Genomic DNA, 18,745 nt, shown 5'->3' on the forward strand with positions numbered 1-18,745 from the left:
TATTATGTATGATTTTGGTGCAAGGTCGTATTTATAAAATGCTCGACGCAAGGCTGCAAATGTGAAAGTAATCGGTGCAAGGTTGTATGTATTTATGATATTACAGAAAATTCTATCAATCTATTTACATTAAACTATATATTATCATGTATTATATATTATCATAACCCGGATGATAGTTCAATTAAGTTTTAGGAGCATGGTACCGTAGTTATACAGATTAAATTATTATATTTCAGACTTATGCTAACCGCCCCTACTAGTAAAGGGGGTGGGAGATGAATAATCAATGTGGCTTTCAGTGTAGAGTTTTAGACGTCCACTTGGCAGTCTGGACCAGGGTGTGGTGAGCCCATCGTACTTACAAACATTTTTGACTCGGCAGTGGTCGACCAACCATTGTCGAGTCCCGCCTTTAGGCTGCACAAGCCGTCATGGGGGGTAATACATGACATTAGCTAGCTATACATTCTAGGTAAATTTCAGTATTATTAGCTATATTAGACAATTCATGAACATTACGATTTATTAGAAATATGAAAGTATATGATTATGCAGATATGATATGATTAATGTTTTTTAGTATGCAAAATGTATTGTATACCTATTATAACATTAAATATTCATGTTGCCACACAACTATATTTAGTTTATTTTCCCTTACTAGGAGGTGTCTCACCCTAGCTTAAATAATTTTTAGGAAATCCAGAAAGACCGGCGAATTGAGGCCACCGTTAAGTTAGTTGTGTTACCCCACTAGGAGGGTAAGTTTTGAACTAGGATTAGGAAGATTTTGTTATGGGATCCTAGATATATTTTTCGATATTTTGGGGATTGTATATCAATACAATATTATTGTGGATTGTAGTTAACTCCGTATTATGCACTTTATGATTTGGAGAATGTAATGTATATTTATTGCTGCTTAGGTTTCCGCTATGTATGAAAGGTGTGTCCCCGTTACCCACGGGCTCGGGTTGACTTTATTAAATATGATTAATTATATGGTAAGTTAAGCAGGTCGTTATAGTTTGGTATTAGAGCCTAGGATGCTAGATTATGTAGACTCTAGAATGTAGCAGTAATAATACTAAAGTATAGGATAAAGGAATTTGAGGTCTGGTTTTGGAGTCTTGATGCAAGACTTCCGTGGTGGTTTGTGTGATTTTCCTGGGGTAAAGATTTCAGGAAAGTCATGTTAAACTATTGTCGGGTTGAGTATCTAGGTTGCAGGATTGAACCGTGAATTAAGTTCAGGAGTGATGAATTAGTTAAGGAGATATTGTACTAGTTGAATGATATGTTATGGTGATAGGGTTCTAAGTTAAGTTATTTGTTTTTCAGGATGGACCCTGGAGGTAGTAGTGCCCATGCTAGTGGAAACGAGGGAGCTGGACCCTTAGGTGCTGCAGGCGGTGATTTAGATGTAGTTTTACGCAGCGTGGAACAACAAGTTATGGCTAAAATTGCTAGGAATTCTAGGGAGCTAGGTAGTTCATCTGCAGACCACGACAGCTTGATTGTGAAATTTATTAAGATGAATCTTCCGGCTTTCTCAGGAAGACCTGAACCTGCTATCGCTGAAAACTGGGTGCAGGAGATCGAGAAGGTATTTGTTGTGTTACAGTGTACTGAGGAGCAGAGGGTGCTGTTCGCTACATATAAACTAACTGGAGAGGCCGAGAGATGGTGGACGACAATGAAACTCTTAAAACAGTAGGGGACAATACCTATGGAGATGTCTTGGGAGCGATTTAAGGAGATATTCTTTGATAGGTATTTTCCAACCTCATCTAGGGAAGCTAAGATTGAGGGGTTCCTGAATCTGAAGCAGGGACAGCAAATGGTGCAGCAGTACGCAGTAAGGTTCATTGAACTATCTCACTTTGCCCCGTACATTATTCCAAATGAGGCGAAAAAGGTGCAACAGTTTGAAAAAGGTCTGAGGAGAGAGATATATAAACAGGTATCGATACTGAAATTGTAAGATTTCGCTGAGCTAGTAGACCGATCACACAACACCGGCGAACCTACTGCTGCTGCAGTAAGTTGGCTATACAAGAAATAAAAATCGAAACTTAAAAGATCTAAATAAAAATCCAATGTGAAAATTAAAATTATGAATCAAGAACAACCTAATAAAATTTCAATTTGATCAAATGAGAAACCACCGTTCGATTGGCTTCATCAAACTGAATGCGCAGGCGTCGATGATGTTGTATTGCTGCTGCTCCTCCTCTTCTTCTTCTTCTTCTTCTTCTTCTTTTTCTTCCTCTTCCTATGGCCATGTCCTCTTGCTTTATTCCGCCCCTAGCTCATTTTTATAACACTTCAAAACCCTAAAAGAAATCCTAATTCCCTTTGAAGAGTGCCGCGCCCCACTCTTTTATTTGGCATGGGCTGCTTGGCCCATGCAAATTAATTTAAAGCTCACTATTCAATTACTAGAGAAGTCTTGATGAAAAGAAGTAAGCTTAAATTCATAAAGCCCCTAGGCTTCAGATTACTCCTTGGAAAATAGCATCCCATGAAACGGCCTGCGCTATAATCCCAAAGAGAAGTCAAATCCTGAATCCTTTCCCAAAGAAATCCCACTGATGATCTCTTACAAGAAAAAATTATAGCATTTCTTTCCACCCAAATTCCCCTTAACACAGTGCAAAGAGCACGTCTCCACAACCTTGCCTTCCCCAAAACCAGCAAAAGAAATAGTCAACATCTTCCATGGACTTTGAAAAAAAAAACCACATTTACCCAGGCACCCCAAGAAAAGTATTCCTCAAGTTCCAAGCTGAAGAACAGTTAATAAAAAAATATGACACATTCTCTATGTCCACCTGAAACACATACAGAAACTGAGCTTTAGAATGCCTCCTACACGCAGCAGATTGTTGGTGTTGACTCTATTAAGGGCCACTAGTGAAACAAACATTTTTATCCTATTGGAGATAGGCAACCAATACTGTAGAATAATGAAGACAGCTCCTCCACCTCTCTCTCATTCAAAACCCTTCTAAAATGAAAGTCTCAAGAAATGGAATCCCTATCGAGAATAAGAAATGAGGAAATCACACTGTTATTGGCAAAGAAAGACGAAAGATTTGAGTAAAGGAAGAATATGACACCCCCTCCCCTCCTAAAGAAAAAAAAAACACCAAAACATCTTCCCAAGATGTGATACGATTACCCAATTGAAGAGTTTTGTAAGAGGACGAAAAAGAAGGATAAACTGTGGAAATCAATCTCCAAGGGAAACCCGTGCAACCATTTAGCCAATGTCGCGACGTCCCGGAGTGCGTGTGCCACGGGCGGCAAAATAAAAATCAATTTTAGATTTTCAAGGAAAAATAGGAATGTCGGAGTCCCCACTAACCTTTAGTGTGGTTAGAACATATGATTACTACCCCGTTAGGGGTAGAATGGGTCTACATTACCAGAGCTTGGGTCGGGAGTTCGGTTACGCGAGGGGAAGGTACGAGCACCCCCTATGCGCCCGTTCTTACGAACGGTACTTAATTAATTTAGAATTATCCCTAAATTAATTTAAAAAGTCTTTAAATTACCACTTTTATGAATTTATAAATAAACATAAAAAATAAATAAATAAATAAATAAATGTAATATATACACATATATTCCCTCAGAGCTTAAGGCACGTGAAGCCCAAAAGCTCATACCCTACATTAAAATCATAGTGATATACCCACATAAAAATACTTACTAAAATAATATCAAAATACTAGAAATAATGGATACCGCAATACGAAATATAAACATAGGATATAGTTGAAAATTCCAGAAATATGTGATAATAATAGCCCTGATATATTATAATGATAATACATTACCTATAATAATAATACTACTATAATAATAACACATATATATCTCACAATATTAATAACACGTAAATACCAATACAATATTATAATACCACTTTAATATTTATATGTATCATAACACGTAAATATTAATATTATACCATAATAATACTACTAGACTAATAATACATATATATCATAATTTTAATAACTATACAATACGATAATAATATATCCTAACAAATATAGGCAAAAGCCCTGATTATAAATAATCAAAACTTTGACATAACACTAACAAAACTCTAATATTAACAATAAAGGAAACATGACAATAGGTCAAACCCTAAAAGTTAAATATAAACAAACATGGAAACAAATAAGATGAAATTATAGCATTTAGACAAACCTAAAAATAAATATACAATGATATGGAAATAATCAAACCCTAAAAAGTTCAAAGTGCATATAAAATGGAAATAAATCAAAAATCCTAAAAAATATGTACTAATAATTTGGAGGCATAACAAATCCTAAAGTTAAAATGTGATAATAATATGAAAACACTTGTAACCCTAAAATTAATAAACAATCTATATAGAGGCAATCAAACCCTAAAAATATCAATAACATGCTAATTATAATAATGACGATAATAATAATAATATTTTAACAATAATAAACAATATGCTTGTATTTATACATAAACAATGTACTTAATACTACCAATAATGTACAAATAATATAACATTTATACTAACACAATTCATCTAATAGTAATACTTAATAAATTAACAATGATATTACCAATAATAGTAACATGCTAATTATATAATAATCTTACCAATAATGCTATATAAACAATATAGTAATAATATTAATATAATTAATATAATAATAATGCTAATGATAATGAGCCAACTACATAACAATATGACTAATAATAATATATAAATCATACAGTATTAATACAAATACAATCAACATAATAACAATACCCTTATAATCAATATAATGACAATATTAAAAATAATATACAAACCATATAATAATATTATTGATGGTAATATACAAATAATATAACAACATTATTAATAATGATATTCACATGATAATAATATTATTATTAATAATATACAAATAATAATATTATTAACAATAATATATAACAATAATACTAGTATGGTATATATATACATATAAACATAAATATACATGTGTTTACAGAGGGACTTACAGAGGGAGTATCGCCGGAGAATTGCGGCTGGAAGCGGCGACGACAGCAAGGGCTGCCGGAGACGACGACGGCGGTGGAGGACAGCAAGGAAAGGTGACCGGAGCTAGGATCGAGGCCGGATAAGGAGGCGGCTGCTGCTATAATTACAGGCGACCGTGGAGGACTTTCGGGTTCCAGTAGTGAGGTGTTGCCGGAGAGACGGTTTGTGGAGTGTGTTGCTGCTGACGGTGGCTAGAGGCGGAGCAGAGCAGGAGCTCAGGCCGCTATAGTGGCGGGCCTGCTTGTGCGTGGCTGGAACAAAGGGCTGGAGAGTTGCTACCGGTGCTCATGGTGGCTGCTCTCGGATTGGCTAGTCTTCGGGTGGCCTGCTGGTTCGTGGGTCTCGCCGGAGATGGCCCTTGGCTATGCGCCTGGGATGCCTGGCCGGAGTTGCAGAGGAGGTGCGGTTGCAGGGGCTGGCGGCGTAGCAGAGCAATAGCTCAGGCTGCTATGGTGGTGGGCCTGCTGGTGCGTGGGCTCTAGTTCGGCTGGGTGGTGGCGGTTCTGGAGAGGTGGAGAATGGACGAGAGGGGTGAGGGGCGGCTGTCTGGTGCACGGGAAGAAGAAAAAGAAGAAGGAAGAGGCAGAATTTTTTTTTTTTTTTTTTTTTTCGGTTTCCTATGGCTCTGCCCATGCACCTGCGTTGGACTTTAGAAGAGAAAAAAAATAGGAGCTTGGTTTTTTCTTTTGGCCCCCAACCCCGGCGCGGTTGGTTGTGCTGCACCCTCGGCCCCCTTTTGGCTTGTGAGAATGAGCCTATAAATAGGCTCTCTCCCGCTAAAACCCTAAAAATCTTTCATTTTTTTATTTTTTCTTCTTTTTATAATAATAATAATAATAATAATAATAATAAAAATGCTAAAAATAATAATGATAACAAAATAATAATAATAATAATAATAATAATAATAATAGTAATAATGATAGTTATAAAAATAATAATAATAATAATAATAATAATAATAGCAAAATAATAATAATAATAATAATAATAATAGTAAAATAATAGTAATAATAATAAAGTACTAGTCATAATATAGGAAAATAATAATAATAATAATAATAATATATTGGGCCTTGGGCAAAAATAGGGTGTCTACAGCCAACAAGGAAGCATTTTTAGACACCAAACCAAGATCCAATCCACCTTCTTTGGCCTACACACCACCTCCTTCCTTACCAAATGATCTTTCCTCTCCCCTATGCCTGACTGAAGAAAATACCTCATATTCCTCTCTAGTTTTTTAACCTATCTTTCTCAGATTCATAGAAAAAGATAAAAAGTACAATATAATTGAAATTAGGAAGGCTTCTCAAGAGGGGGGGGGGTGAATTGGATTTTTAAAAATATTTCAATTTTAACACTTTATTTTTCAACAATCACAACAAGTAAATACAAAATCAATTCAACTACAACCAATCAACAAGATAATCAAAATCTTGATCTTTATATCAATAGCCCTATAATAAATTGTAAAGCACGCTAAATTTATGTAAGCCCTTTGTTTGTTTCAAACTCACAATTCTTCTTTGTGTTTAGTTTTTAAACAAACTTTCAGATTAATATGTTTATGATGATCAACCAATGTAGTCCCTTTCGGTTTCCGTAATCAATGCTGATCAAGCCAAAACAAATTATCCTCCGATCTATTTAACAACCATACACTCAGAATTAACAATTTAAAGTATACATGCAGGTTGTAAGTATTGTTGAAAAATAAAGAGTAAGGAAGAAAAGAGAGACACAAAGTTTTACGAGGTTCGGCTTATACCTAGCCTATGTCCTCACCTTTGGCAAAGCACCAAATGATTCACTAGTTCAGTTCCGTTGACGGGTGGAACAATACCAATTACAATCACTCCTTCCTTTAAGCTAAAGCCTGCCTCTCCAAACGATATTCCCTCGTTTGATCCAATGATTCTACAACCTTGAATCGTCTATAAACAAGAACCAAGATAGAGAAAAATTTGTGTACAAGAAAATACTCTCACAATAGAGTTGGTTAGTATAACATTCAGCACAAGTATACTTCAAAGTAAATCAAGTATAAAAGGATTGAAGCTCAATACTGAATTTAGATCACCAAATATCTTTCAAGTATTAAAAGATTCAGACTTTAAAAGCATTACTTCGGAGTTTGAATCAGCAGCAACTCAGTATTTGAAGTTGGAAGAACACAAGAGAGCTTGAAAGCTTTTTGAGAACTTTGATTGCTGGAAATTTCTTGGTGTATAAAATTTTTGAAATTGAGGGCTATTTATAGATGTTTTAAAAGTAATTCCTTATCCCCAAAATTTCCTTGAAGTAATCCCTAAGTTTTTCAAAATAGTAGTGCCCATAAAATTCATTTAAAAAATATTCCCGTTGGAAAATTTTAAACCAACGTTCGAGTGACAGTTGCTTGCCACGACCTGGCAGTCGCTTGTCATATAAGAAACTTAAAACACAGAACACTGGCAGTCGCTTGCTAGAACCCAAGTAGTCGCCTGGCATGACCACCCAGGCGTCTGGCTATGTTCAGGCCTGGCACCCTACTGCCTCTTTGAAAATTCTTCATTTAATTTGGGCAGTCGCCTGCCACATGAAGTCAGTCGTCTGGCCCTTCTGTTTTTAAAAAAATATTTTCTTTTTGAAACCCCCTTTTTTTTTTATTTGAAAAACATACTTTAGGGTTTTTCTAAAAATATATTTCTAAGTTTCTTTTGATTTTATGAGAGTTTCAATTCAGTTTATACTTGAAATTAACTTGAAGTACTTACATACAAACATCCTTAAAACTTTATTCCTTTGATCTTCAAGTAAGTCCTTGTTCTTCTATCATCTTTGAGATTCTAATCTTTTCTTTGAGATTTCATCAAGTTATCTTTAATTCTCATGCTCTTCAAGATCTTTTTTGATCCATAAACTTTATCATCATTTTGAACTTTGTCATTACCTTTAAGCTTTGCCTTTTTCCTGAAAAACTTTCACTTAAACCATATTAAACACATCATGATTTGTTATCATCAAAATAAGAATTGTAAGCCTTGTTAGGCCAACAAGAATATTAGGAAGGCTGATCTAAATGAGAGTACTTCTACCACCTAAAGAAAACAATGCTCCTTTCCAACCATCCAACTTCTTAGCCATCTTAGACACCATTGGATCCTAGAAAGCTGATGAATGAGGCTTACCTGTCATACTCCTAATAGATCAAAGGGCACTCTAGAATACCACAACTAGTTAGGGAGGTCAGCTCCAAAACCCTCTCAGGGCAAACATTAATCGGTCCAACACCACTCCTCCCCAAATTATTTCGAAATCAGAGACCCTCTAACAATTCTGCGAAATAATGAGAATGTTAACATAGTCAATGATCATCTAAGAAAATAGTCATGTTATATGCAAATTGCAAATGTGAACACTGCAACTTCTTACCTTAATATTCCTCACAACTGCTATTAACAGTCTTATCTATCAGTCTACTCTTAACACATCTAGCACAAGAACAAATTGAAAGGGGGATAAAAAATCCTCTTTGCCTCACTCCTCTAGTAGAAGTAAACTAATCTTTAGGGTGCCCATCAATAACTACTAAAAAATAAGTATTAGATAGAATAGACACCCTCTTCTTCAATTCCGCCACCTAACTCCAAAGCCTTTCCTGCTAAGCACCCTATCCAAGAAATGCAACTATTTTAATGGACTTATTTTGTGGGATAGTAGAATTGGTCAAATTTATAAACTCTGGAAGATAATATTAAGAAAGTTAATACTTAACATGCTTAAATTTTGCACATAATTGCATTATTTGCTTTAGAATGTCCCATTTTTCTTTCAACATATACATACGCGCGCGCGCACACACACATACACATGATATTTTTTTACGGAGTTTTCCTTTAAATACATGATTTAGATAATGTAATATTGGATAATGCAGGTTGAATAATGTTGAGGAGCTAGCTAGGGCTACTATGAAGAAATTGACCCAGGGAAAGGCTGATCACAACAAAGCAATGGCAGCCGCTAAAACTGATGAGGCAAAGGATAGCATTGTGAGTTCCTTACTGAGGACACAACCTAATTTAAGAAATTTTGTTTAGCAATGTTACTTGACGAATTCTATTCTTCATAATTCGTAGAAAACTCAAAAGCAGAATGCTACAACTGGGTTGCGGACCTGCAATAATATTCTGGCAATGACGCAGGTGAATGGAATGAAATTGATGACTAGAAAATAGTAAATACATGTGTATGTACTTGAACTAATTGCCTCTGATTTTGAAATCAGCCGTTGCATTCAAAATCACCTTCATTCATTGGGGATAGGGGCATCAATCTATCCTGGAAAGAGGTTGTGAAAGCTTCTGTGCCTTCAACTACTCCTGCAACTGGGTATGATGACAGCCACTTCATCTCCTCTATATTCATTCTATTTTTATAATTATGACTATGATGGTTTTAGTTTTGGTTTCCTTTCTGAAATTAATTTCCTGGGACTTGAAAATTTTGCTATCCTTGACCTATCTGATTACCACGAGATTTCAATTAGCAGCAATTGTTTATGTTTCTTGGGAAAATGGGGGGTCTTATGTTTTCATTGCTGAATGTTTTCATTTAAAACTAATTGTTGCTTTGTAGTTTGCAGCTACATGCTGCTTTTGTTTACCCCTGTGTTTCAGCCGTAGTACCCGATTTTATTTATAAATTTTAATAAAATGCTCTTCATGCACATTTTAGCATAGTGGGAAATATGTGATCTTGATTTTAATTTGTGTGTATTTTCATGCTGGCAGAACAGAGCTTATTCAGAAGAAATAAATTCTTATTTTTCTCGATTACTATTCTTATTTTTTTGCTTGTCTGGCAGAGGGAAACGATCTGCTACTGCTTCTAATGGTTCAGGAAATATTGCATCAAAGAAGGGACGTGGTGCTGGTGGTTTGCAAAACCAGCTTGTTAATCGGGCCTTTGAAGGTTTATCTGGGAGAAGTGGTACAGCAAGAGGCAGGGGCAGGGGCTGGGGTGGACGTGGAAGAGGCTACCGGTAGCTTTACTTCCAACTTGCAGTGACAGAACAGTTAGGACTCTTTTGAGTCAAAATGTGATCTGGAAGAAGCAAGTCACTGATTTTATCTACCTTTTCCTCTTTATTCCAACAAATTTTGAGTTAAATAGAGGAAGCCGGAGAGTTTCAGATTCATTGTGGACTACTAAATGAAATTATTGTTTAGCTTGTTTAGCTCCCGGCCTATAAAAGAGATCAACACTGATATTGTTCACTCTTTTCTACGTTTTTCATTTTAAGTCATTACACTTTGAAAAACATCATACAAGCATTTAGTTAATGAAGATGACCAAATCCACTGAAAATTTATGCTTGTAATTTTTTTAAGATGGCTTATTCGACTGTGGTCAGGGTTTTTTGGGTCTTTACAGTTACAAATTTAAAATAATCCATCATGCTAAAGATACATTGTCCGTGCATTTGGAGGAGGGGGTATAATTTTATCACGATATCCAATTTAATCTCTCAGAAACCCTTGTTCTGCACATGCAATTCTGAGACCTTTCCTGCAAGAACAAAGCATGTTTGGACATGCTCAGCTGAAAGATGTGGACTCCATGAACCTTTTTAGGCTGTGCATTTCAATATAGGTAGATGAGCAAGTCTTATACCTAGTCTTTTTCAAGGAGGCGGCTGTATATATTCAATGTCAGAGTGAGAAGCCTGAGGTTGCTCTGGTGTAGCGGCAGTCACATATTCCCATTCATCAACTTCGGACTGAGCAACAGCCGGAGTCATTCTTCCGGGAGTCTTAACATTTCCTTCATCGAAGTATTGTGCAAGTCTTTTGGCTCTGTTCCATACACTCTTGTCGCTTGGAGTTAGGTTGCCCTCAGATGACTCTTGTGACCTGCTGAACTTCTTTAATAACAGAACAAAGAATAGAAGAAGGCAGAAAGTGGAAGTGCCTCCAGAGATTACATAGAGACCCCAGAAGCTCTGGAGGCCCAAGCTTTCGTTGTTGGTGGAATTCATGGCCGCTGAACACACTGTTGTCGGGGAAAGCCAGAATTCTTCCAGTTTCTTCAGCGTACCATCTTCAGACATGTCTAGTATGGCTTTGGAGACATCAGGTGCTATGGGAGACCCTTTCTGGAATACCTGCATGCAAACCAAGAGTTTAGATTCTGTGAATTAAGTCCCTGTAAATGAATAGATCTTTCTTAATTGCAGAGAAATACTACATTACAGAAGAGACAGAACAAACCAAATTGTTAGGCTTAAAGAGCTTGGAAAGATAGCACAGTAAGCACAAAATTTAACGGTCCCCCTTTTTTTTGATGTGGAATGAAGAATAGTTTCTTGAGGCAAAATTTTCAGTCAAGAGGCACGGGTTCAGCCCCCTATCTTCTCTAGAACCACAAGCGTTTAGGAAGGTAAATTTTTTAAGCATGGGGAAATTGAGAGGCACAAGTTCTGAAGTTACTACTTACAAAGGCCAGTCCTCCAAATTTGTAGGAGGGTTTGGTAACAGTGTAGCCCTCGCAGTACTGATTGAGGAAAGCTCTCCCTTGTGGGACTTCAAGGAATGCGGCTGCGATGTCTCGTTTTTTGAGCTCTGCTTGATAACTGTACGCAGCGCTAATGTTCATGATGTTGTGTGTACTGAAATGAAGCACATTCTCAAGGTATTTCCTTAGAAATGAATCGCCATCACAACCAACTTTCTGGTGTGAACTCCTCAGCCAATTGATGTCTGTCACATTTGGTTCTAATCGTTGAACAGTGAGCATTGAGCTGAGACTGGCCGTGTAGCTTGATGTTAAGATCAATACAACAAAAAGCCACACCACTACTACTGCTCGGGTGAGGTTGCCGTTAATTCTTTGCCCTGTAGAATGAAACAATGGTTTAATAAATAACTAAACCCAGGAACAAATTAAGCAATTTTGCCACATCTTAATGCCACGATCCTACATGTTACTCAAAATGTTGGATCTTAGGGATCCCAAAATGAAAAGCAGTTGTGGGCAGCATGACCAAATTTATCGAATGAACATCTAGCTTCTCTGTTATTTCCTTCCTAGTAAAGGCAATTGGTTTGAAGGTTGTGGAAAAGGAAATGTGTGGCTAGAATAGAGGGGAAATTGGAGAGTAGTACATATGTGTGGCTGTCCATTAAGAATTGGGTGAAGGTTTTGAGTGAAAACATGACAGTTATGGCTCATTTAAATGATGCTGATGTTCGGATTTTACAAAATCTGGAGGTGCAGATTGTGAATAAAAAGAATAAAGCTATATAAGTTGTGAGATGACTAAAACCGAGGTAAGGGAGGTTGAAACTAAATTTGGATGGGAGCAGCTTGGAGAACCCAGCACCGGTGGGTGGTGGTGGCCTTCTTAGAGACTGTACAAATTCTTTTATTTTGATTTTTTAAAATATTTTGGTTCTTATTCTAATAATGAAACTGAATTGAGAGCAGTGATGGAAGGAATAAAACTTTACAAACAATTGGACCATTCTAGTATTGACATTGAATGTGATTTGAATATTATAGTAAATTGGATAAAATCGAGTAAATGCTATTTATGATATTTGTGAGATTTTTGGGAGCAACTTATTGGTGTATTGGAGGAAGTAGATTTTTCTATAAATCATTTCTATAGAGAAGGGAATAAAGTGGCAGATGCGATGGCTTGACAAGGTACCATAGGGAGGAATAATTTGTTTACAAATAGTGGTCAACTTTGTAAACTTATCAAAGGTTTATATAGATTGAATAAGATAAATACGACTTATATGAGATATGTTTAGTTAGTTTTCTTTTGGTATTGGTATAGGTTTATATGAGATGTTTTTTATTTTATTATTATGTAAGCCCCAAGTGTCATTTTGTTTCCATGAATTCCTCCGCCATAAGTGAGAGTTATTGATAAAATTACGAAAGGAGGAACCACCTTCTCTTACCCAAAAAAAAAAAAAAAAAAAGAGAGACCGGGACACTTCTTTTTTTCCCCTTTATCTACAGCATTTTCTAATATTATTAAAACCCAGGCCCAGCCCATAAGGAGTGGGCTTTTACCCTACACCTCCCCGCCCCATGCAGGGGGTGTGCTAACTTCTCTCTTCCTATGGTATGATCAGTCCTAAAATTGAAATTTTGAGCAAATATCCCAGCCAAGTGAGATAATGATCAAAGAAGAGAAGGAAAAGAGTTCTTTCACCAACGAAGTGGGCATCTTAGGAGTTAAAATATCAATTACTGAGTTAATGATTGTCACAGGTCAAGATGCATGGACTAATGGCAGTGTAGTGCATTACATAAATATGACCTCCATTTGGCTCTACGTAGGCTGGCTGGACTAGGGAGGTGACAGAGTTGGAATGTTGGCCTCCAAATTGCTACACTAAGAATCAAGAAATTGTGTTAGTTTTTATAGTTAATTTCCTGAAGTAAATACTCACCGTGAGCAAAGAAAAGGGAGGAGAAGGTGAACCAAAGTGCTGTGCCAAGCTGATCTTTCCATTGGCCTCTGAAATCCGGATTGGTTCTATGCTCCAAGAACCAGACTACGATCATTGTGTATATCAAGATGGCAGCAGTTACTAGCCACATTTCCCAAGTGAAAGGCTTAAAGAACATCCATGCCTTACGTGATTCTGATTTCACCGGGACGATCATCCACAGACCGGACTCAGAAAATGGCTGAGTAAACTCCACAAGCTCCATCCGCTCAGCTAGGATCGTCACATCTCCGACAACAGCATCAAAAGTCTAGTGTGACGGAAAAGTTTGGAGTCTATCAGAGACAATCATTAAAACAAAAGACGAGGCAAGCTCCATTACAGTCCACAAGCTAGCTATATAGCACAAATTGACTATTCAAAAGACCCACTATGTCAATGTGTCATAAGGAACTGGTCAATTAAAATAAGACTAACTATGAGAAAGTTCCTGCAGAGTAGCTTTTGAAGCTCAGGAATTGAGAAGTTTCAGGGAAACATCAGGAATTCTTGCCGCAGCCGTGTGGGTCAAATTTGGCTTCATCCTTAGGGTGGCAAAACGGATTTATGGGTCAGAAATGAGTTTAGATTTAGGTTGACCCATTTATTATCCGGTAAATAATCTATAAACTCAAAATCCATCCGTTTAATAAATAGATCATAAATGGGTACCTATCAAACAATCGTTTAAAAATATAATTTAGTTGATTTAATGTTTTTTAAATAGCACTCATTTAGTCATTTGTTTTATTAATTAATATCTTAACAAAAAATAAAATAATTTGAAAAATAGTACATCTCTTTAATTTTTTTGAAAAAAAAATATTTAAAATTTTAAAAAAGAAAACCAATATAAATATAATCAATCACTTGTGTTATGTATCATTTTTTCTTTTTTAAATTTTCAACAAATTTAGTTATATAACTTGTAACTATAAAATATTATTTATCTAAAAGTCTAAAAATAAAAATAAAAATAAAAATTATAATATATTATTTTTTAAAATGTAAATAGGTGATCTGGTGAGTATCCGACCCAAACCTGTCAAACCCATTTATAAAATGGGTTGAGTTCAGGTCGATTACTTTATAAATGGATCACCTCCTCTTAAACCCAAACCCGATCTAAACGGGGAGCTAACGATCCATGCCACCCATAGTGATCATTCCCCTACCTACCTAACCCTTTGCCAAGAAAGAAAGAATTGGACGGTTAGATTGCTAAGAAGATAGCAGAAAAAGGTCTACTAAATCTTTAAAGCATAAATCTATGTGAACAAGAAATGCGCACGACTTTGTTTTAGCAGTTGATAATCTTCACATTGATATGATTCAATAGTTACTTCGAAGTAGAGGTTCGTGATAGAAAAACCATTACCTTGTTATAGACATTATCAACTAGGGCATCGTAGGTGCCATCGAAAGGGGAAAATTCAAAAGGCAGAGCATAATTTTTCTCCAAACGTTTCACCACTTCCCCGAATATATCGATGCAGAAACCAGAATATTTAGTCTGATCACTGGCAGTCTTCGTTCGATCAACCTTCACAAAGTTCTCAAAGGATGATCTGCCCGGAACTCCAATCTTCAGCGGCTGTGCATCAGTAGGCATTGCCCAACCTTTTGGAACACGGTTTAGATCCCCTGGCCAATTCACCAACCCAGTCACCATTTCGGTGGTGCCACCAGCATTACGGCTTCCATCTTCCTTTCCTTCAATAACAAGGTTCTCCAAGAACCCGGACTTGGGTGAACAAAAGTCGAGCTCTTTGTACCCGTTTCCAATTACATTTACAATTCTGAATAATGGGGGCTCTGATAATTCACCCAGTTTAAAGTTGATTTTCCCGCTTAAACCAGGGAAATTGCTTGACAGTATAGTTTGCAGTAACATCTTTGAATTACTAGACTTATTACTAGCTAATTTCTTCATGGCATGTGCAATTGTGATAATGCTGTCATATGCTCTTAAAGCATGAATACCGGGTTCGAACTTATCTTCCTCAAGATATTCCGACCGATAAATTTTCTGGAACTGATAACTGAAGTCCTCAAAAGGATCATTCTTCTCATAGTAGGTCTTTGTTCCTAATGCACCATTCATGGAAAAATGAACAGCGTTGTTAAAGGAGTGCAGGAAGCTTGTAATAGCGTCTGTCACTATCCAGGCCGAGTCTTTCCCCATGAGACCCATCTTCTTTGCTTCTCTGAACAAATGGGCCGTCAGAGATAATGAGGACCGAAGAACAATAAACACCCTCGACTGTTTTGTGGTCCTCAACTTTTCTAGCCTTTCATGAACAAACTCTTTTGGATCAGAAAGAGAGGAGACCGGTGGAAGAATCAAATGACATTCAATCTCCGAGCCAACCTCCCAAAGAGCCTCTGATAAAAGACTCACCGCTCCTGAATCACCACTGTATGCGTCATCTTCATAGATTACTACAAGCCGTCGCCAGCCATAGGAGCGAACAATAGCCGCGATGCATCTCATTTCAACCTTGATGTTGCTTGCCATTCGCACCAAGAAGGGCCATCGGAGTTGCGATAATGGCGGGGCAATGGAAGCTGTAGCAAAGGAAATAACTGGGACTTGAGCTCGGTTCCCAACCTGACCTACCAAAGCTGCTTCCTGCCATGTGTCCATACCAATGATCACTTGTGCATCCTTCTCTTTGATAAGCTCATCGGCTGCACCCATTAATTAAAAACTCCATAAATATCAGTCAAATTTAACACACACTCACACACACCATCATTGTTTTGTGATTGTGGAGGGAGGAAAAATGATGGTACCTGCAGATGCTGCTTTAAGGGGGTCTCCGCTGGAGTTTCGAAAGTGGAGAAACAGCTTTCCATTGTTCGATGCATTTTTGTTGAAGTTTTGAGCTGCTATCAGCATAGCTGTTGTTTCTTCTTTGCCAGAACGGGAGTTGGCATCAACTATCACACCGATGTTCATGTGCCATTCATCATTGTTGGATTCTGCAGGAGTGATCAATCCATGGGAAAGAATTAGAACAATGGAGATCACTCTAGAAAACAGAAACCAAGCTTTTGGAGCTGTTCTAACGGTTGTGAATAGGAAAGGCATTTTGGCTCCAACTTAGTAACTCGATTCTCATATGCTAATTGAAAATTGAAAGGTGCCCTTTAAAAATACATATATAGAGGTGCATTTGTGTGTGTGTACATATACATCTCATTGAATGAGAGAGAGATTCCAATCCAATAGTTTACTTGGTCTGCTTGGGAATAAAAGTCAGGGTTGTCGACCAAGTAAACAATGAGGGGGATAAGGGGGAAGTTGAAGAATTTGAAGTCGGGATTGGAAGTATTATATGGCAGGAAATTAGGACTGGGCTTGTACGCGTCAGGAAATTCAAGACGAGTGCATGCAAAGATTTGGGCAGACTGGGATCTTTGATCCCTGAAGTAGTTGTTTTATTTTGTATCAGCTGGAATCAACGACTTCCGATGATATAATATCCATCCCCTTCCAGATTTCCTTGACCAATTTTTCTGTCAAACGGACCTTGGGATTTTTTTATCACTGAAGTCACTGCAATAAATTCAAAAAGAAAGTAAAAAAAATAAAAATCTGGGTCAACTCGATTTGATGCTGGCCTGACCCTCAAGAAAGCCCGGTATAATTTTTAATTTTTTAAAAAATGAAAAAATAGTAAAAAAAATAATTAACAATCATTTGAGTTATTTCTGACTCAGATAACAAAAAAAAAAAGAAGGAAAAAATAAAATACCAAATGTGTGAAATTAGGTGTAATCTCAAGAAGGGGATGAATTGAACCCTCAGGGTGTAATTCAGGTGGTAGTGTGGGCTGCGGGAATGCCTCTCATGAGGTCAGGTGTTCAAATCCTCTTGGGCTCATTTCCATCCATGAACTCCTAAATTTACCCTCCCTTTGGAGTTGTGGGGTTAACTTCAAGGGGCGCAGGATTAGTCACGTGGACCGTAAAACGGACATGTGGATACCCGGTGCGTAATCCAAAAAAAAAAAGGGATGAATTGAGTATTTAAAAATTTTTAAGTCTTTTTAAGTCCTAATATTAAAAAGGTACAACCACACAACCTAAAAGATTCAAGCTATATATTCCACAAACAATTAGAATTACCCAATTAATTACAAGTACATGAAATATTTAAGACATACACAATAGGTATATATAAAATAAATAATCAAATGCAAGCGGAAATAAAAATGAGATAAGGGAAAAGAGATGTACACTCAAGATTTTACGAGGTTCGTCCAACTTGGCCTATGTAGGGCAGGAGTCTACTATACCGCTCCTTAACTTGGGACGGAGTTTCCTGTTACAATTTGCTACTTACAAGAGGCGTAACTTCCTCCCTAGTTCACAACCCGAATCGTAAATGCAATGAATAAAAAATTTTCGGATACGCTAAGATGCTTCTCAACAAGCGAATATGTACAAGTGAAATCCTAAACACTCTCTTAAGACATAACTTGAAGTTCTATGGAGTAAATGTGTTGATCTCAATATGATATTTGTAATAGAATAATATATGACCTTTGTATATAACAATATGTATGATGAGTTTCTTCAAAGGTCTAAATCCAATGCAATATATCTCCAAAAAAATAATTTTTGAAATAATATATATGTTGGAGATCCTAGGGTTTGCTCTCAAAAGCTTTTGCAAAAATAAAATCTTTGAATAAAAATATGAATGTAAATACTTTCAAAGATTCAAGCCCCAGTAACAAAGAAACACTTTTCCCAAAAGATTTTTCAACTAAAGGATATATGGAAAACTAGGGCTCTTGCTCTCAATAAAATATTAAATATAAAGTATGAGAGAAGAAAAAGTTTGAAGAAAATGGTTGAATGCCTAAATAAAATATTTGTTTATCAAACCTCAATACCAACGATGCTTGCAAGATATGTAAGTGAATGCTCTTTGAAAACTGAGAGAATGCTCAAAAGATATTTGAATGTGATAGAGTGTAGGCAGGAGGTCTTAAAAGTTGTTTCTAGAGTTTTTAGGATTGATATTTATAAGTACTTTCGGTATCCAGACGATTTCTGACCATTGGATCATTAAAAAGATATTTTAATTAAAAAATTGCCCGTTGAGCGCCGAAGCGTCATTCTGCCTGACAGACTCATTGAC

The 18,745-nt window shown here is 36.6% G+C and overlaps 2 protein-coding genes across 2 annotated transcripts; one reads left to right on the forward strand and one right to left on the reverse strand.

Annotated features, from left to right (window-relative positions):
- Positions 1-9,024: 9,024 nt before the first annotated feature.
- On the forward strand, positions 9,025-10,450 carry LOC131147192 (apoptosis inhibitor 5-like protein API5). Its single transcript, XM_058096960.1, has 4 exons — positions 9,025-9,132; positions 9,220-9,285; positions 9,369-9,472; positions 9,948-10,450. Exons 1-4 carry the CDS (start codon positions 9,052-9,054, stop codon positions 10,126-10,128), a joined length of 432 nt encoding a protein of 143 aa, XP_057952943.1. The 5' UTR covers positions 9,025-9,051; the 3' UTR covers positions 10,129-10,450.
- Positions 10,440-17,043, reverse strand: LOC131147190 (glutamate receptor 2.8-like). Its single transcript, XM_058096959.1, has 5 exons — positions 16,387-17,043; positions 14,969-16,281; positions 13,552-13,861; positions 11,579-11,976; positions 10,440-11,246 (listed from the first exon to the last, which is right to left on the reverse strand). Exons 1-5 carry the CDS (start codon positions 16,682-16,684, stop codon positions 10,767-10,769), a joined length of 2,799 nt encoding a protein of 932 aa, XP_057952942.1. The 5' UTR covers positions 16,685-17,043; the 3' UTR covers positions 10,440-10,766.
- Positions 17,044-18,745: the final 1,702 nt, after the last annotated feature.

This window comes from Malania oleifera, unplaced genomic scaffold, assembly GCF_029873635.1.
Source record: "Malania oleifera isolate guangnan ecotype guangnan unplaced genomic scaffold, ASM2987363v1 ctg454, whole genome shotgun sequence".
Classification (NCBI taxonomy): Eukaryota; Viridiplantae; Streptophyta; class Magnoliopsida; order Santalales; family Ximeniaceae; genus Malania; species Malania oleifera.